Source organism: Leptonychotes weddellii, chromosome 4 (genome assembly GCF_054177405.1).
Source record: "Leptonychotes weddellii isolate Sample4059 chromosome 4, ASM5417740v2, whole genome shotgun sequence".
Classification (NCBI taxonomy): Eukaryota; Metazoa; Chordata; class Mammalia; order Carnivora; family Phocidae; genus Leptonychotes; species Leptonychotes weddellii.
In genome coordinates, this window is record NC_138372.1 from 33805196 (window position 1) to 33826195 (window position 21000).

Sequence of the window (21000 nt, forward strand, 5' to 3'; positions counted from 1 at the left end):
ATCAGGGATGGGGCTGCCCTCTCCACTCTCCTACCCCAAGTTCCTGGCAAAGTGCCTGGCACATAGCAGACACTTAATGCCCATTTTCTGGGTAAATGAATGCTTTGGGAAACACAAGCTGAGTCCATCACCCAGCACTGAAAGGACTGGCCCTGAGGAATGCTCAGGTGACAGACGTTCACCTCCCCGACTGACCAAGGCTGGGGTCTTTGCTCAGGCTAGGCAGATTCTCCTCACTCCTCACCCAAAGTCACCCCATTTCCCCCCACAAGACCTTTGTTCCAGCTCTGCCCAGTTTGGAATATCTTCTTTACCTCCTTTCTTCCAGCCAAATCCAAACCTTTAAGACTTGACGTGCTCTCTCTGCTTTTCAGCTTAGGTTCCTCCCCTGAGGGCAGACAGATATCCCATAGCAGTACTCAAGGCACTATGGCCCCCAGGCCCAGAGATCAGTTGGCTGACTCTGTTCTGGGATGGGAGGGAAGGTTGGAGACCTTCTAGGATGGGAGGACCAAGACCGAGAGATGGGCTACAGAAGTCACTCTGGAGGGGTGCAGAAGATGAACAGGTGGGGGGGGGTAGGCATTTACTACTGCACTGATGCCCCACTGGGCTCTCCTTGTGTCTGGATCTTCTGTTTGCTTGATGGCAGGACAACAGACTGAATCCTTAAGAATCCCAGCTCATAGAACTGAAGATTCATTCTTTTGTTAAGCACCTATTTTTGCCCCAGTCTAAAGTTCTTTTTTTTCTTGATGTCTGAGTCTTCACTCTGTCCCAAATCCCCTACAAGCAAACAATTGCACGCTCTCATGTATGCAGAAGGAATTCTAATTTAGTCCTTCATTTGTTTGATATCCTAATCAATACCCTTTCTGTGCCCTGAGAGTAGACCAGGTGATGAAGCTGACCCTGTTGCTGACCTCAGGTGCTGACAAGTTAGCAGTAGGGACAACCCAGAGAGGGATAATACAAGGTCAGAGCTCAGTCATCCAGAAGTGAGAACACGGTTAGGGACTGCTGGCGAGCATTTTAAAAGCATGGGGTTATTGACAGGAAGCACATGGAACACTCAAATTGGGCCCTTTGAGGAGAGTTTAAGGAAAGCACTATTTAGAGGTATAGTCGGGGTGCAGGGAAACCACAGGGTGGCATATCACTGAAGGGCTAGCAAGAGCAGCCTTTTGCTATCTACCCTAGGCCGAAGCTGTGCCCTGAGCTGAAGGGGTGCTGGGAGGTAGTGGTGAAAGTGGGAACTATGAGGAGGGGGCGACTGACAGGAGCTGCGGCCTAAGCTTGACAGGCATACCCAGCTCAGAGCAATTATGGTGCAGAGGACTGGGGGTAAATCCTACGGAAGCCCTGGACAATGGAATGTCTATGCAGCCCATAGAGGTGGGCACTCCGGAGCCTAGAGCTGGAGGGAGGAGGGTGCAGAGTGTAGCCGGAGAGGCAACGGAAGATAAATGCTTGGCACATGGGCCCAGAGACTGTGACTTCACAAAGGAAACAGAAACTGCTTATGCTTTCCTTATCATTCAGTTCTAAATATTTTGAAATTTCATTGTCATTTCCTCTTTAACTCATGGATGATTTAGAAGTATGGTTTTAGTTTCTCAGCCTGTGGGAGGTTTATATTTTTCTTGTTGACTTCTAATTATCATGCATTGTGGTCGGAGATCATGGTCTGTAGGATACTTTGGAATGTGATGTGACTCCCTCTGTGGCTTTGTACATGGTTATTTGCTGTACCTCCGAGCTGGGTTTTCTAGGATGGGCAGGAGTTTGCCTGGTGAAAAGTGAAAAGCACAGAATCTTATGTTGTGGGAAATATAAATGATCCATTTTGAAGGCACTTCATAATTCCCAGCTCATCCTCAGAGCTCCCTGGTGTCTGCCTTAATACAAGTTGACAGGCTGACAGGTGGGATGGGAGGCAGATGGAAGGGTTGGGAGAAGCCAGAGATGACCCCAAATCCCTCAAACACCTGTACCCTCTTCCTATGGCTCTCAGTCTGGGCTAGAGAGACTGTGTTCTTCCAGGAGGCTCTTCTGGGACTAAGACCCAGACCCTGGAGAACAAGGTCCTGGCTATACCACGTATTAGCTGTGTGACCTTAGGTTACTCCTGCCCTCTCTGATGGCATGCTGGAACCCTATAGGACAGGTACTGGTCTGTGCCACTGTGTCCTGAGTATAAGTGGCTCAAATAAGGCCCTGTCTCTAAAGCTTGGCGGGAGCCATCGAGGGCCTAGTTGAGGATGTACTCTCTTGCACCGCACAGCCTGAGCACATGACTCCTCTAGGAGAGCTCCAGGGGGCCGCTGGGCTGTGGCTAGACCTGGGCCCCTGCCCTGCTGTGTGTGTCTGGGAAAGTCTCTGCCCCTCTCTGTGTGTCTCTGGGAAAGTCTACTTTCCCCATTTGTACCACAGAAGTATCTTCCAGCCACACCATTCCAAATGCCTTTTCAGGACCAACTTCCCGCTCCTGCCCCCATAGGCCTGTACCCGGTGACTCCACTGATACAGAGTGACCTCTCCCTGGGGACTCCCCAGCCCTCCTGGGCCAGGAAAGCCCCCCTCATTTGCACACTCCTCGCAGAATGAACTACAGCACCCCCAGCTCACCCCACCCAGGTATCTGGCAGCATCTATAGCCTGATGGCGCCCATCTTCCCTTCACTCTCCCAAGAAAAGGTTTCTAGTTCAGCTTCTGCCCCTCCCTGCCCAGAAGGCAGGATCTCTCGTCCTGAGTCTTTCATCCTGGCAGTGAGGAAAAAGTGAGGGATACGTCATGGCAGTAAGAGGAATTGAGCTGACTGCCTTTAGCTTGAGGAAGACAAGGTTCAAGGGAATGTGACAGGGGAAGACAAGGTCGAAAAGGATTTACGGGAAAATTCTGTGTGACTTTGGACAATGCGTTTATTCTCTCCGAGTCTATTTCTCCTTCTGTAAAATAGAAACAACAACAATAATAATATGTGCCCCACAGAAGAGCTGTGAGGGTCGGATGTGATAGTCCTTGTAAACTGCGGAAAGCTGTAGCCAGTTTTTGGGGGTTGCTGCCTTCAAGCATCCAGCAGCCTTATGTGTAGAAGAGGGATTGCACTGGTCCCCGTGGTCCTGGAAGCCAGGCGGCAGAGACCCAGGCAACAGGAGACACATCAGAGCTGTCCAGCCACATAGCCTGCCTGTGCTCCAAGGTGCTCCTCCCTCCAGGCTCCCCACCCACCCTTGCAGTGGGAGGCAGAGCGTGTGCATAAGGGCCCTAGGACAATGTCACCACCCTCTGCCCTGACCCCCAACATGGCTCTGGTAGACACTGCCCCCTCCCCTCAGTGCACACCCTCCAACCACTGGGGTGAGTTCCCAGTTAGTTCCCAGGGGAGGTGATAGTAAAGGGGGGGTGGTGTTCACCAGTGTCCCAGGCTCAGCCTTCCATAGAGCCCACCACAAAGCTGGCACAGGAAGTTCTGTCCATCCCTACTTGTGATGGAGAATAGACCAGTGGTTGCTAGAGTTAGGGTTGGGGAGGAGAGTGTGACTACAAAGATGTAGCACAAGGGACTTTCTCTGGGTCACAGGTCTGCGTCCTGATTGTAAGTCCATAAACCTGTACATGTTGTAAAATTTCATAGAACTATATACAAAAAAAAAAAAGAAAAATGAGGGGATATAAAAACTGGTGAAATCCAAATAAAGTCTGTAGTTTGTTTTTTGTTTTTTTTTTTAAAGATTTTATTTATTTATTTGACAGAGAGAGACACAGTGAGAGAGGGAACACAAGCAGGGGGAGTGGGAGAGGGAGAAGCAGGCTTCCTGCGGAGCAGGGAGCCCGATGCGGGGCTCGATCCCAGGACCCTGAGATCATGACCTGAGCCGAAGGCAGACGCTTAACCGACTGAGCCACTCAGGCACCCTATAGTTTGTTTTTTTAAAAAATATTTTATTTATTTTATTTGACGGGGGCGGGGGAGGCAGAGGGAGAGAATCTCAAGCAGACTCCATGCTAGACATGGAGCCAGACACAGAGCTTGATCCCAGGATCCTGAGATCATGACCTGAGGCAAAACAAAGAGTCCGCCGCTTAACTGACTACCCACCCAGGCCCCCCTAAAGTCTATAGTTTTTTTTTTTTTTTAAAGATTTTATTTATTTATTTGACAGAGAGAGACACAGTGAGAGAGGGAACACGAGCAGGGGGAGTGGGAGAGGGAGAAGCAGGCTTCCCGCCGAGCAGGAAGCCCGATGCGGGGCTCGATCCCAGGTCCCTGGGATCATGACCTGAGCCGAAGGCAGACGCTTAACTGGCTGAGCCACCCAGGCGCCCCTAAAGTCTATAGTTTTAATAGAATTATACTAATGTCAGTTTCCTGGTTGTGACCCTTAGTGTGGTTATCTAAGATGTTGTCACTGGGGGAAACTGAGGGAGGGGTACATGGGAACTCTCTCATTTTTGCAACTCCTATGTGAGTCCAAAATTATTAAAAAATAAGTTAAAAAAAAAAACTGACCAAAAGATATATCAGTTGCAAATCTTCTCTGGATCCTGATTTGAACAAATACACTATAAAACATTTTATGAAACAACTGGGTAAATTTGAATGACTGCACTTTTGATAATATTAAGGAATTGTTGTTATTTACTTTAGGATTTTTTAAAAGTACTTGTCTTTTAGAAATATAAACAGATGTATGTATGGGTGAAACAATATGATGTCCAGGATTTGGAGGGAAAGTGGGTGAGGGTATATATGAAACCAGATTGTCATGTGTTAAAAATTTTTTATGCGGAGTCGTAGGGACTTGGGATTTATTACATGTTACACTATTGGCTCTACTTATGTATACATCTTAATATTTCAATAATAAGTTGAAACTTATTAATAAGTAAACTTAATTAGTATTACTTAAATAATAAGTATTTTAAATAAATAATAAGTATTGACTTATTAACAGTAATAAGTAAAGTTATTAACAGTAAGTTTAAAAAAGGAACCACACGAGGGCAGGTTTCTGGGCCTCTCTCATAGCAATTTTGTTTCAGGATCTCTGGGGTGGGTCTCAATCTGCTGCTTAGCAAGCTCCCCAGTGATGTTTATTCAGAACACTGAGGTTTGAGAACATCTGGTACAGACTGAATGCTTACATCCCTCCCCTGCAAATCCGTAAGTTGAAACCTAATGCCCAGTGTGCTGGTATTTGGAGGTGGGGCCTTTGGAAGGTGATGAGGTCATGAGGATGGAACCCTCAGGAATGAGATTAGTGCCCTTACAAAAAGACACCCCACAGAATACCCTTGCCTCTTTTACCACGTGTGGACACAGCAAAAAGGTGGCCGTCTGTGAACGGGGAAGCAAGTCCTCACCAGACACTGAAACCATGGATGCCTTGACTTTGGACTGCCCAGCCTCCATAACTGTCGAAAATAAATGTCTGTTGTTTTTAAGCCACCCAGTCTATGGCATTCTGTTACAGCAACCCAAACAGACTAAGACAACCTCTTCCTGTTCCCTGTATCACCTGTGGGGCGGGGTAAAGCTGGAGGGCCTCTAAGAGGGCGGGTGATGTCTTCTAGTTATAATGGTAGTAAATTAGTATAGCTTTAACACCTTATGGAAACAGTATGGTGGAGTGAAAACAGTATGCCCATGTGGTTCATTTGTTCATTTGTTCATTTACTCTATTCTGTAAGTATTTACTGAGGGCTTACTAGATGGCAGGCACTGTACGTGGCCCCCATGCAGACCTTGCCCTTGCTTTGTGGGTAATAACAAAAGCCTCAGTCTTCTAAGGATTTTCCACCAGGCCTAGGTGTCCCATTTCACAGCTCATAAAACTGAGGCTGCACTGAGGCTCCTGGCTGGCTCAGTTGGTAGAGCACATGACTCTTGATCTCAGGGTAGTGAGTTCAAGCCCTACTCTAGGCATAGAGCTTACTTTGAAACAAAACAAAAGAAAACAAAAACCTGAGGCTACAGAAGATCATTATATGCAACAGGTCATAAAAGGGTTGGCTCTTAAAGGGGAAGGGCCCAGTGATTATCATCACTTCTTTTAACTTCCTGAGAGTAAATGGGGAAAATGAGGCACCGGGAGTGAAAGGGATGGGCCCAAAGATAAATAAGGACAATAAAAGCCATTCAGTGAACCTTTTATGTACCGTGCTTGAGATACATTTTCTCATTCCTTCCTCTCATTGACCCTGGGAGGGAGGGATGGAGGGGTGGGCAAGAGAAAAAGAAGTTACACCAAGGGGGAAGAAGGCATTGGACATGTTAGGATGACACCCCACACTCTGCCCTACAGTTCTCTCTGGGAGAATCCCGAGGTCCCATCTTGGCTTCATCTCCCGGAGGAGGGAACACTGCATCCCCTCCCAGCCAGAAAGCAGCGGTCAGGCGGTGGGTGGGGGCCCTCTTCTGAGCAGCTTGAATTCCACCACCAGCCAGCACAGCTTGTGACGGCTTGTGACTTCCCACAGTTGTCCTCCAGCTCATCGGGGCGGGGTGCGAGTGGGGGGCGGTGCTGTGTTTAGGGCTTTTTCTAGAAGCAGCTGGAGGAGCACAGCCTTGCCCAAGGCAAAGGGAAATAAGGGTGTGCTCTCCCTCTTCCAGGGAGTCTCCTTCCATTACACCAGCTGCCTGGAACCAATCCTCCTCACGGGGGAGCCCTTGGCACAGAAAGTTCTTAGCGCTCCGCGGATGGGCTCCCTGGTGAGGCCCATGAGATTGTCTTCCCCTTTGGACAGGAAACCCTGAAAAGTGGGCTGTTACTTATTTTACCTCCTCCCCTGACACCCTGTAGCAACAACTGACAGTTGTAAGGAACTTTTTGGTTTACAAAATGCTTTCACCACTCTGGTCATTTTTGAGTCCTGTAACAACCCCGGGAGGCAAGGACTAGCTCCAGAAGGTGAAATGACTTGGCCAAGAGGCAGAGCCTGAAAATGGCAGAGCTGGGACTCAAACCCAGGCCTCCTAACTCCAATCATCCACCACACCCCACCCCCCCACCCCCCCCGCCAACACACACACTGAGCGCTTAGCAGACGCACGGTTTAAGAGCTATCTCATATGACCCACCCAGTTAAGTCAGGGAAAAGGAGAACAAATCAGCTTGGAAAGGGAGCTAGACACTTTTCTAAAAATGGTCTCCTGGGAAAGTAGATGATAATACAGACATTTGTACCTGGATCCATGTCAAAGCACTTAATAGCATTAAGTTCATCCACCATCCTCAGTAACCTTGACACCACGTTAAGATTTCTCGCTCACTCTTTTGATATCCTTACAAAATCTGCCGGTGCAGGTCATATTTCATACATTCTACAGATAGCACCCAAGAGAGAAAGTCGTTAGGGTGAGCTGCAGGTAGAAAAGGAGAAAAGGAGAAAGACACAAGGAGCCCAAACACAGCGAGAAAGGGTTCAGGAACAGAAGGCTATCTGAGGGTCACTTGGTTTTTAGAGTGGAGGGTCTCCGCCTCTGGGAAGAAGGTACATGGTAGACCACCACTGAGATACCCAGAGCTTCCCTGACCTTGACAGCAATTCCCTCTCCACAGGGGTAACAAGAGGACACAGTGCAGGCTGCTGGCCTAAGACAAACTGAGAAGGGCGAGAAAGTTCCAGCCAATCAATCCCAGCTCCAATGGGGCGTGTCTCCCCCAGCCGAGCTCCGTAGCTGAGTTCCCATCCATCCCCCATGCCTGCCCAGCTTCCATACATCATCCCCCTCTGCTCCCTCACCACAGGCGAGAGCAAATGTGCACAGGATGGATGGAGAGCTTCAGCCTGTGCAGGCAACACACAATTCTCCTTGTAGCTGCAGGGGCCAGGCACAGATAATCCAGCATTTGGCTCCAGGGGTCATGAGCTGGGGAATTCTCAGCACTTACAATCAGACAGGGAAGCCATCTGGACTCCAAGAGACTGGGAAGGCCTCTACTTTCCTCTGTTACCCTTCAAAGTCCTCACCTGGGACATGCTAGGAAGAGCTAGTCTCATCCCAAAAATCTTTCCTAAAGGAAGATAATAAACAAACTCTTGTTTTTTGGATATTTTACAGATGGGCTGCCTGGAACTGAAGTGCAGAGAAAATACACAACAAGGAGAGAGAAGGAATGTTGCTACCAACACACTGTGTGACATTGGGAAAATCATTTCGCTTGGTTTGGGGCCTTTTTCTTCAGGTGTAAAATCATTAACTTATTGCAGGAGTTCCCAAACCAGACTGAGCCTCAGAATTACCTGGAGACTTTTTTTTTTTTTTTTAATAAATGGTTTCCCAGGCCTCACCCCAGACCAAAAGAATCCATATTTTCATGGTGGGGCCTAAGAATCAATATCTTTGATAAGTTGTTCAAGTGTTTTTGATGCTCAACCAGGTGGGAAAATTACAGGCTTTAGACTCTACGCTGTAAACTGTTATGTCTAATGAGCTAAGAAAGCAGAGGTCTGTAATCTGGAGGAACTTGGTCTCAGATAAGCCATCCACCAATAATCAGGCAGGCCCTGCACTTTGGCCCGAAACTCCAAGTGTCACCCGGTTCCTGACCCTGTCCTAGGTATGGGCCCTGGTTCTAGCCAGCTGGTGATCAGAAGAGATAAACAGTGCTCATTCCAACCTGTATGCTCCGGTCTGGGCTTAACCCAGCCTTCCCCTCCTTGCTCCCACCTGCTAGTTTGTGAATCCAGCCTTGAGATCCCCAAATTCCTACTGCCATGCTCTCTGGCATGATATTCCTACTGCCATGCTTTCTGGCATGATACCTGTTGCTCAAGCCTCTTTATATTCGTGGAAGAGAATTTTTATAAATGACAACATAGTGCAGGAAGAATGGCACGATAGAAACTTGTGTTTAAAAGTAAGTCTATGTTCTAGAAGTAGATCTATGTTCTCAAAGCAGAAGATCCCACCTCCTCCCTACAGGAGATGTGTGCTTTGAAAAGATGAAGTACTTAATCTAGCAGCTACTCTGGGTGTGTGGGTGGCTCAGTCGTTAAGTGTCTGCCTCTGGCTCAAGTCATGATCCCGGGGTCCTGGGACTGAGCCCCGAGTTGGGCTCCCCGCTCAGTGGGAAGCCTGCTTTTCCCTCTGCCACTCCCCCTGCTTGTGTTCCCTCTCCCGCTGTGTCTGTCAAATAAATAAATAAAATCTTTAAAAAAAAAAAACCTAGCAGCTGTTTTGCACTTTTATTATGTGTGAAGCATAGTGCTAATCACTGTATCTATGTCATATCATTTAATCCTTTTCTTTTGAGATAGGACTTTTTTTTTTTTTAATTTACAGATGAGAACACAAAGGCTCAGAGAGACTGGGTAACTTGTCCAAAGATAGACCTGGGATTCTAATTTACACCTTACTCTTAACACCTCTGATGCTGTCTTCCCAGTGTCCTCATTTGTAAAATGGGAGTAATATCCTCACGGTATTGCTGAAAAAGATCAAATGGAAGAAACTTAAGTAGTGGAAGCAAACATCTCAGAGTCTCCTGGGAGTCATGTACCAAGTGAGGCTCAGCAAAGTACCTCTCTGCTCCCTCCCTTCCCCTGCAAAATATAAGATCTGTCAGCTACTTCCCACCATACCAGAGGGAGGTCAACATGGGAGAATAAATGTGGGTTGAAGAAATATGAGTGCAAGGTGGGGATTCGTGCCACATCGTAAATGTGGGAATAATAATGACTCCAGCAAAAGTGATCTGGGGATCACAGTGGACCAAAAGTCAAAAATGGCCCAGTAGTGAAATTGCAAACCAAAGCAGGGCTTTTTTTTTTTGAGCGGAGTGGTTAAGTGAAACACTTGAGGGGATACCACTTATCTCTGATCACTGCCATGACAGAAGTAGAAGACCAAGGAAAAGTGAGTACCACACGTTGAGAGGGACACAGGTGCTGGGCAACAAAGTCAAGATTCAAGTCAAGATGTGATGGGCACACTGGCCTGCAACCAGCCAGATGAGAAACCGGGATATGTATAGAAGCCTCGAAGTCAAGACTTCTGGATAGGAAAAACCATGTTTGAAAGCAGATCATTGGGAGACAACAGAGAGTGGGAGTGGGACAAAAGTGAGGAAAGGACAAGGTGGAGGGGTGAGTCAGGTGACCTCAGTGAGGGGCAGCAGTGTGGGGAGATGACTGCCAGGTGGGCCATGGCAACTCCCAAAGGACCGCCACCCTACATCCACTCTGGTTACCCCACAAAGTCATCTTAGGCTCAGCTCTAGGCCCCAGTGTGAGGCAGACACTGGTGGGTTAGACTTTCCATAAGCAGGGGCTGGGGTTTTGAGTCATAGAAGGAAAGAGAGAAGGTGGTTTCATCTGCTGCAAAGACTTCAAGGCAACTTGAGAGCTGCTGTGGTGGTAGTAAAGTGAACAGACTTTTCTGGAAGGCTCCAGCAATGGTGTGCAGAATGAAGCCCAGTGAGATGAGAAGTGAGGGGTGGCTAGGTCTCAGTGCAGGGTGGGGAAGAACTTGTCATCACTCAGAGCTGTCTCAGCAGGGCCCAGGTCAGCTAGCAGGGGGGACAGCTCCCAGGTTCTGGAAGTTTTCAAATAGTTGCCCAGGGGCTAGGGGATGCTGTAGAGAGGGCTGCTGTCATGGCGGGAGGTTCAACTAGACCACGGTTTTTCAATCTTTCTTGGAGAAACTGTTTCTTCAAATGACAGCTTAGGGGAAGCCCAGTAAATAAAACCCTGCTTCTCTGGTTGAATTAGGGGTAATAAGGACGAGGCTCCCAGGATCCCTACCTCTAAGGAACTGTTGGTATTCCCTGAAGCATAGTTGAAAACTAGCGACTGGACAGTCTCCAAGGTCTTTTTTAATGTTAAGATTTGGTAAGCCAAGACAGGAGCTTGAACATGCTTTAAAATAATGATCTTGCTCCAAAAGTTTGGACATTGTCTCTCAGTTTTTCCTGCTTATATACCCTGAACCTGGTTGCGTCCTCTGATGGCCCCATGGTTGTTTTCCGCATGCAGGCTCCGTAATAAGAGCAAGCAAAATGCCCACTGCCTGGGCTGGGACATTATCACAATATGTTGTGCCAGGGCTGGATCTCATTGTGCAAGGGATGTTTATAGACACAGGTGGTCTGAGTTGAGCGGTCATCAAAGAGGAATTTATTCCACATTCGCTGGGTATCTTATCTCTCTGTGTAGGCTTCATGCTGGACCCTGGGAAGATAATGTCCAGTAAGGTATGATCCCTGTCTCCAAAAAGTGTCCAGTCTAAGGGAGCGACAGCCTTGTACAGGTGGGGCACAAAATGCTGGGGAAGCACAGAGGAGCACGTGATGGGCATCAGGGAGGCGGGCAGATGTCAGGCAAGGCTCCAGATGCTTCCGTGGAGCTTTGAAAGGCATGTAAGAATTAACCTGATGAAGGGGGAATGGCATTTGAGGCAGGCAGACATATCCCAAAAGACCAGCACAGAGGTGAGAAGCTCACAGGTTATTCTGGGAACTGCTGCTCATCCAGAATGACTGGAGCTAAGGGAGTGGGTGGGGGCCTGGCCCGAGAGGGGCCTGGAGAAGCTGACCAGATCCTGAAGTTCCTGTGTCCTGTGAGCTGATCGAAAGGGACTTGGTTCTGAAAGCTTGGGGGAGCCTGGGAAGATTCCTAACGGTTTGAACCAATTTTTCTTGCAGCCCTTTCAGCTCCTGAGGTCATTAGAGCTCAGAGGTGGTCCTATGAACGTGAGAGATGAGTCTGCTCACTGGATGTTACAAATGACACCATTAAGTCTGGAGCGTGGACAGTCGCCTTCTATTCCTGGCTTGGCTCCGGATGCAGGCAGTGACCTTTCAGTCATCTCTTCCCTTTTCGTACACCAAGTCTCTCCTTCAGCAGAACAGGGAAGAAATGCTGCCACCAACCTGCCACATTAGGAGAACTGCCAAGACCAAAGTGCTCCGGGCAGCACAAAACAAGCTCTCCTTAGTTGGGACACAATGCCTTTTGAAATAGGGTTTGGAGAAATCACAAATGTCAACACATGCATTTTGTTCTTTAGCTGACGGCAGGAAAAGTGGCATACCTGTGTCTCAGAGCAAGGGCTGATTCCAGAGCCACCCATGACTTCTCAGGGCCTGGGCTGGCTGCTGGAGCTAGGGTTAGGGGTAACTGGGAGGCTGCCGTCTCCTCTGAGCTGGAAGTAGGGGAGGACAGGGCTGGTGCACAGAGAGCAGCCACGCGTCTCACCAACCAGCAGGTTCCTGCTGACCTCACAGGCTTGTGAGAAGGGCAGAGCTGATACATACAAAGGGCTTGCTCAGCGCCTGGCACATAGTGAGCTTCCAGTAACCCATGCTAGTGGTTACCGTTAATGTGTATGAATTGTGAGGCCAGCTCTGAGCTCACCGAACCTCTCTGCACGGAGCACATATTCTTTGAGACTGTGATATCGTCTACCTGTTATTCTCTTTTAAAACCATAAGCACTTCGTGGTGGGGGCCATGGTCGGGGAAGATGTGCATCCCCACGGTACCCAGTAGCGCTCTCGAGCCCTCCTTGCCCCTTTTCTGGGATAGCATTGGGCCATTTGCCTTATATTTTGATTATTCGTGTCAGTGTCTTGCTTGCTCAACTGTGAGCTCCTTGAGGGCAAGGAATGAACCCTGAAATCTGCCCAGAAACACTCATGCTTAGCCCGGCCCTGCTGCAAAGGCCTCACCACTTGCCGTTCTCTCAACCTGCTACTTTCCCTCAACTCACGTATCAGCTCTCTCCTCTGCAGAGATGGCTCTCCTGACCACTAGGTTATTGTTTCCACTCCACATTCTAGCACACTATTTTTTTTTTTTAATTTTCATAGCACTACCAGTATTTGAAATAATCTTATTGGTTTATTCATTTGTCTTCTCTGCAAGGATATAAACTCCATGAAAACAGGGGCCTTATTTGTCCTATTTGTTGCTGTATTCCCCAGTTTCCTGTAACTATGCTTGGCACAGAATAGGTGCTCAATAAATATTAATGACTGCTGACTCAATGCTAAATCAAATGACTGGGGTGGGCGTTTATACCTCTTCTCCAAGACTGAACAAGACATCGGTATTGTGGAGACTGCAAAGAAACCCAGAACACGTAGTTCCTACTTCCAAACTGTTTGAGGAAAGAAGTAGCAGCATAAACATCCTGAGAACAGGACAAGGCAAACTACGACGAGGTGCTAGATGTGAGGCCCGAGGGAAGAAAGACATGGACAGTGGCCAGAAAAGACCTGGAGAGCAGGGATCATCCTCCTCATCTTCCTGTGTCGGCACACCTAACATGGCGGTTGGAGTAAGTGCTCTGTGAGGGACTGCTGAATTGCCCGGAGCCCACAGCCTGCCAAGGTCATCCCAGAGGATTGGTGAGATACAGAGACGGTGTATAAGCTTGGCATCTTGGCTTGCAAATATTACTACTTAGGAAGTTCCAATCTATGCATGTTGGGAGAGTCTCTTAATTCAGAGTATTTGATTATAGGTACATATACATAACAAGATAATGTTTTGGCTAAAATCCATGTCATTTATTTATTCAACAAACAACTGAGTATCTTCTATGTTCCAGGCCATGTCCTTGGCACTGGGAATAGAGATAAACCCTGGCCCTCAAGGAGCTCACAGTCTAGTGGGGAAAAAAGATACATACATACATACTTACACTGTAAAGTATGCAAAGGGAGACCACTATGGGGGGCAAGAGCAAAGGAACCAATCCTAAGTTTAATGTCCACAGGAAAGAAAGATCTCGCTAATGGGTGTTTTTTTGTGAAGAACAGATAAGGCAATGGTTCTCAAAGTGTAACTGGTTAATGACCTACATCCAAATCATTTGGAGCACATATTAAATGCAGACTGCCAGCACTTCCTGCGAAGATTATGATCCAGCAGGGTTGGGGGACCTGAGAATCTGCATTTTAAAGTGCTCTAGGTAATTCTATTGCAACTTAAGGTTTGAGAACTTCTGAGATAAGGTTTATTTTTTATACCGCAATGAAGAATGATCTGCATGTCTGAAATGGTAATTTGCGTTGGTCTTTAAAGAGAAGAGGGGAATTAGAAAAGAGGAAGGGTGTTGACATTTATTAAGCTCTACCATAGTCTATGTATAAGCCTATTTAATTCTCACAATAATCCTATGAGGTAGATATTATTATTATTATTATCATCCACATTTTACAGAGAAATAGAATCAGAGGGTTTAAGTAATTTGTTCAACAGCATAGAGCTAATGAATCCCAACACTGACATCTGAACCCAGATTCATTTAACTCTAAAGCTTGTCCACTTTCTATAACACCATGTTGCACCTGGGTACAAATTTACTGACTTAAAATTTTCTTTTGGTTCTTTGCCAGATCGTACCAGGTAAATATAAAGAATAGCCAGATGGCATTTTGATCGTGTCCAATGTAACTGTCCATGTATACATCCCCTTCCGGCAAGTGGGGATTTAGGGCAAAGCTGGGAGGAACGAGCAGCCAATTCTTATTTCTTCTCCCATCACCTTTTCACCTTCTGGTGGAGGCGTTATGAAAATGTACAATGGCCAAGAACTGGGTCCATCTGAAGGGAAAAGCAAACATAACCGGATACCCACGGAGGCAACTCCACCTGATGTCAAAGATTCCTGGGACTCAAAACATCCAGACTCAAGTTTCTCAAAAAAGGAACTGTCAGAACCAGAGGCAGGTCCAGAATTTGCATTAGGAAACAGCTCAACCTTTAGAGAAACTGTGAAAGGCTAGCAGCAATTCCAGGTTTAACAAACACTATCTCTTTCTACACACAGACTCAGAAGTACGACAAAACAGACACAGCCCAGAAAATAACACGAAGTCCAATCCCATCTAAAGAGCTTGGGGACAGGTCCAACCTATAAACAAACTTCCGTAATAAAGAAAATACACAAACACACCAACTGCAACTACCGGTTACCTTCCCACTTACCAACTCAGTGTCACACGAGCAGGCCTCAGGCAGGGGTAGCAAAGCGGAGCACACCAGATCAAGAAAAGGAAAGGCATAGTAAAGGGGGTCCACAACACTACCGGGCGCCCTGGGACCTCAGATTCAGAAGGCTGGCATGTAACCACTGCCCTCTTCTAGCACTGAGCTTGGAGCCACAGCAGTGACACTACAAACCAAATGTGAGCTTCCAGGGCCGGAGAACGCCTTTCTTATTTTTGGCGTTTCAAGCAAATGCTGAGTCCAAAGATGAGATGTGCCCTGACACCAAGGGCAGCACACAGGTTAGATTTCACTGCTCAGTGTAAAAAGACTGTAAGCCAGACTTTATTTTATTGCTACACTGCCCCCATACCCAGTTCGGGAACATTTGCTTCCACCTACTTTTTCATATAGTACTGGCATGGCTTAGAGTTGTTAAAAAAAAAACGAAATAAAACAAAACATGCAAATCAGGATGGACCCTCTCCTTACGAAAGTGGTGATTTACTTACACTGCACTGATTCACCCTCTCCAAATACACGGCTTCTAACAGGCAGAGTTAGGGGGCAGGTGTAACAAACCGTGGTTTAAAAGTACGCCGGCACCGTACTTGTGTGCTTCACTGAACCCCAAGTCTACTGACCCTGCAAACCAGCTACACTAGAGGCAACTCTGGGGACATCTAGATGAAGTCTGAATCCTGATGCCAATATCTGGTCGTTCTAGAGTCTAAACAGGATATTTGCGCTATACCTTTGGCCAGCCAAGGGGCACATAGGAAGAGTATGCAAAGCCCACATCTAACTACAGGTCTTCAAGCTTACTGTCCTGTCACAAGTTTATAAATATGAAGAACTAATCATCTGGGAGCTGTATGGTCAAAAGGAGATACATAGCACTATTATACTGCGTAAAGTCAAGTCGCCATCCTGTGGATCCTTAGCTCTCTCTGGTTATGACCTCAAACACTTTAAAAGGAAAGCTTAAGTATGCTGGGAGATAATTATCAGAATGTTTGGGTACCTCTGTTCCTGAATGTCAAGTAATAGGGCTCACCTCCACGATTACTTCTTGCAATAAGCACACAGGACGATCCATTAGAGACTGCTCCTTATAGCTCCTAAGCTCCCAAAAGTTCAAGGGGCAGGTGGGCTGTAGAAAACTACCCCAGAGCTAAGCAGACTCTAAGCCAACCCTCACAGCTCTTAAGTCTTATCCTGGTTCTGGGCACATTTCAGTTCTGCTCCAAGTCCACTTTGCTCCAATTCAGCGATGACAGACATATATTTGAACTCATTTGGTCTGAAGTTAAAGGTCTCCACTAACCCGTAGGTCTCCTTCCGGTCAGTGGCATAGAAGAGCTGAACTTGGTTGGCAATGCACTGTGCCTCAGCAACATTCTGTAAGGTAAAAAGAATAGTGAGGTCATTCCCTGCACAGGGCCATAAAACTCTGTGGCAAGTGGAGGGGCCTTACCCAGGAGTCACTGTTTTCAGAAAGCTTCTCTGACTCCCTGACATCCAAGTCTTGGTAAGGTGCCCCTTGTCTATGCACCCAAATTACCCCATGCTGACCTCTACCATAGTATGTGTCATACTACATTGTATCTGTCCTTTTCTCTTTTGCTTTTTTGTCCATCTTCCCTCGTATGAATTCCTCAAAGTATATGTTTGCTTTACATCCCTACACATGGTCATATCTAGCCAATATCTGCTGAATAAAGTAACACATATGTTTGAAATGTCCCTCTTCATTCAGTTCCTTAATAACTATTAAGTATATCTTCAAGGGGGTTGGGGAAGAGCAATAGTTACTCAGCTTCTAGAACCAGTTTGCGAGTCACTACTGAGTTCTTAACTAACGAGACATACTCTTGAGTAAAACCTGTTCCTGATACCACCTCAGTCAGAAAAGTAGTGCCAAAGCCAGCTGTGTAGTTCTATAGTAGGTCCCCCAATTCTATGACCCTTCTCTCTTTGAGGGAGCCTAGTTTCCCTTTCCTGAGTGTAGGCTGTACTTACTGACTTCCTTCTTCCAAATGGACCATGGTGAAACGATGCAAGAATACCCTCTGCTACGAAGTCACATTAGACACCGCAGTTGTGTCCTGCTCTCTCTCTTGAATTACTTGCTCTGGGGAAAGTCAGCTGCCAAAGTCATGAGGACGTTCAAGTAGCCCGACGAAGAAGCTTATGTGGCAAGGAAATGAGGCTTCTTGCTGACAGCCGTGTGAGTGGGCTTGGAAGTAGATCCTTGAGCCCAATCAACCTTCTTCAGATGACTATGGCCTGAGCCAACATCTTGGCAGCAACTTCATGAGAGACTATGCCAGAGCCACCCAGCTATGCTGCTCCTGAATTCCTGACCCATAGAAACTGGGAGGTAATAAATGGTGTGTGTGTGTGTGTGTGTTTTAAGCCACTAAGTTTAGCAGTAATCTGCTATGCAGCTCCCTCTAACTACTCTGCCAGCAAAGCTCCAGGGAAGCAGAGGGTCCACCTTCTTTCTTTATAAAGCTCAGTGGCAGAGAAATGGTGCACACTGTGTAACAGAGGTGGGGTCAGGACACAGCTATACTCTACTCTCAAAACCTTATAAAGCAATGTCCTCCAACTACTATTACTTTTGCTTCCTATACATCTCACTCGTCCTAGCTGGCCAGAGGCACTTATTCATCATCCCGGTGTTCGTATGGCCAAACCCAACCCCCCAAAATACTGGAAAATTCCCACTAAAACTATCAAAAGTGTGCTATGTCTAGCTACAGAATGATGAAAATGGATTTATAAATACCATAGGCTCCTTTACCTCCACTCCCTCCCATAGGGCTTTCAGGTCATTTCTCATAGGCAGGGACTAATCTCTGAGACTGGATTTTCAATCAAAAGCCTTTTTCCAAAACGCTGGCTATTTCAAATTAATAGAATTTCAGAGCTAGAAGGGGCCTCAGAGATCACCCAGTTTTCATTTACTAGGCCAGGAAACCAAAGGAGATGAGGTTCAGGGATGGGCCCAAGGTCATATGGCTAGCAAGTGGCAAACCTCTGGACTCCTAGACTGGTACTCCCTCTACTTCATCCTGATACTGTTCCTGGTGGGGCATGATAATTAAGACTGATCAAGGTTGATAACCCTAATTCATCAATTTTACCTTTCCTATACTCAAACATGCCTCAAGAGTAAACTGTTTCTAAAGCAAGCACACTGCCATTCTTGGAGGTAGATACCACTACTTTCTGGGCCCATGAACTGTAGGGACCTCTGATAACTGACTTTAACTTGAGGCTCAGGATAGTGGAGGTAGGGGTAGTTCCGGCTGTATTCATTCTAGAACAGTGCTGTTCACACTGCAGAGTTCTAGAGGCTCTGTGGAGGTGCCTCAGGTCCCTTCACCTCTGTTTTAGCTGTTGTATCAGAGGTTTCACATAATAAGATCTTGTCTGGGGGCGCCTGGGTGGCTCAGTTGGTTAAATGTCTGACTCTTGATTTTGGCTCAGGTCATGATCTCAAGCCCCGCCTCAGTAGACTCTTTCCCTCTCCCTCTGCGCCGCCCCCCCCACCCCCCAGCTTTCTTGTTCTCTCTCAAATAAATAAATAAATCTTAAAAAAAATAAGATTTTGTTTTGATAAAGGTTTCTGACCACTAGTTTAAGACCACTAGTATGGTGGGTAAGGAGACATGTGTATTTATCTCTCATGGAGGGTTATGGAAAGCCCTCTCCCCACTGCCTTAGTTCTCACCATGAAGCAGTAGTCTCCTACTTTTCGAGGACCTGAGAAGATAATCATATTAATTCCTATGTTGCTCAATAAGAAGGTATACTAACAAACCTGATTCCTCCCTTTCTTTCAATCTTCATAGATACTATCACCCTACCAAGTCCTGCCCATTTTACTCCCTATATATTTCTGGGGTCATTCTCTCTCCACCATCCTCACTATTCTACTTCACGTCTTCACTATCTCTTGCTCACACTACTGCAACTGTCTTTTAAATGATCACACTGATTGGGACAGAACTACAAAATATTTAGGAAGCAAATAATTGAGATTAATAGCATTGAAGTCTAACACTTTACATGTTACTCCCTGTTCAAAACCCTTTCATGACACTTTCATGTCCTCAGGATAAAGCTAAACCTCTAAACACAACCCACCAAACCTTTTTAATATGTTAATGATACCAAACTGTTTATAATACCTCAAGTCATTTTATGTGTCCTAACATGTACTTATGCTGTTCCCTCTATTTGGAACATTCCTCTTCCCCTCCCCCCTTTCTTTATCTGGCTAAACTCCTGCTCATCTTTGAGATTCAGCCCAGGTGTCATCTCTAGGACCTCTCTTCTTCCTCTTTCTGGGCCAGGGAACATCCCCTGCATGAGCATCCTAGCACTCCATCCGAGCACTGGCTGCATTCCGATGAAAGCATCTACTGACACAGAGGTGGAACCAAATGAGGTTTTCAAATATTCTCCTAAATTTCAGCATTAAGGCTATTAGTTCAGAAGAAACCTCTAGTTTCTGTATATTTCTATTCATTTGCTTTACTGTATTTGGAAGTACTATGCCAAAGTGCAAATTCATGCATGAGTAGCAAGGGATCATATATTACATTTCTACGTTTCCCATCTCTGAATCGTGTACCCCTACAATAAATTCTAACATCTCTAGTTCTGTACTACATAAGAAGCTCAGAGCCAAATTGATTTCTACAAGGCAAATCTATGTTGTTTGGTATGTTGTCCAGTATTATAAGGCCAGGAAGCAAATTTTCACATTGATGAGGCGTGTGTAGCAGTTTGAGACCACCAGAGTGAGGTGGTAAAAATGCCAGAGCAGAGAAGGACCTCCTGTCACCTCCAGAGTCCACTTTCAATATGGTTAGATGCTGGGCTTTACTGAAGACCAGAAACTAAAGTCTCTGTGTCACTCCCTCCTTCTTGTGGGCCAATCTTAAACCTTGTCATTATTGGTAACTATATCCCCTCCAAATCTCAGTTTCAAACAGCCACGCTCGGTCTATTACTATTTCCTAATTAATTAATTAGTTAATGATAGGGGCTTGAATTCACGACCCTGAGATCATGACCTTGAGATCAAGAGTCAGACACTTAACCAACTGAGCTACCCAGGCACCCCATATATTTCCTATCTCCCAACTTCAAAAATCCTTGAACTCCACCAGGACTCACAGTTCTTACAGTCTCTAACCTTCCTTATGTTTTCACTTCCCTCTTTATCCAGCTTGCATTCCATGGTCAGTAATTATCATCATTCTTTTGCACTCACCTTTAACTTTCTGGTCCTTGCTTACTTCATTAGATCACTTGGCTGAACCATAACTCCAGTTAAACCCAAATCTCAGCCCTCTCTCTGTGCCTGTACCCACACAGCCATTCTCTCTTCCAGTTTCCTAGACCACACACCGACACTTTCTGTAAAGGGACAGACAGTTAATATTTTAGGTTCTGCTGGCCCTACAGTCTCTGTTGCAACTACTTAACTCTGGTGTGGACCTAAAGCAGCCACAGATAATATGTAAATAATAAGCATGGCCGTGTTCCAATAAAACTTTATTTACAGACACTGAAATTTGAATTTCAAACACTTTTCACAGGCCATGAAATAATATTCTTCTTTAGTTCCGTCCCTCCCCCCTCCAACCATTTAAGGATGTAGAACACATTTTTAACTCATGGGCCTTCTAAAAACAGATAATGGATTGGATTTGGCCCACAGGCCATGGTTGGCTGACTCTGTCCTAGAAAATCATTTCACACTTTCTCTTTCCTTTCCACTCAATTATCCAACACCTATTCTTCCATCTTCACGCTCATCTGATGACCTTTCACTGAGATAAAGTCTTAGTCTTTTCACTAAGCAATCTGGAGAGAATTTCTACAAGATACCACCACCTCTCTCCATTTAACTGTATTTGTGTCCTTATATTTTGGCTTCTCTCCTATTATTACATTTCTGGCAAAGATCAATCCCTCATTTCCAGACTTAACCACTCAAAAATACTTCAAAAATTCTCTCCTCTTTCTCCTGCA

The 21000-nt window shown here is 46.2% G+C and overlaps 1 protein-coding gene across 1 annotated transcript in view; it reads right to left on the minus strand.

Moving 5' to 3' along the window:
* Nucleotides 1-13496: 13496 nt before the first annotated feature.
* Nucleotides 13497-21000, minus strand: part of ATPAF1 (ATP synthase mitochondrial F1 complex assembly factor 1) — a 29396-nt gene continuing 21892 nt past the window's right edge. Inside the window, exon 9 of the mRNA XM_081818373.1 lies at nucleotides 13497-16344. Within this exon, the coding sequence (XP_081674499.1) occupies nucleotides 16150-16344 (195 nt within the window). The 3' untranslated portion in view covers nucleotides 13497-16149. The remainder of the gene's footprint in view (nucleotides 16345-21000) is intronic.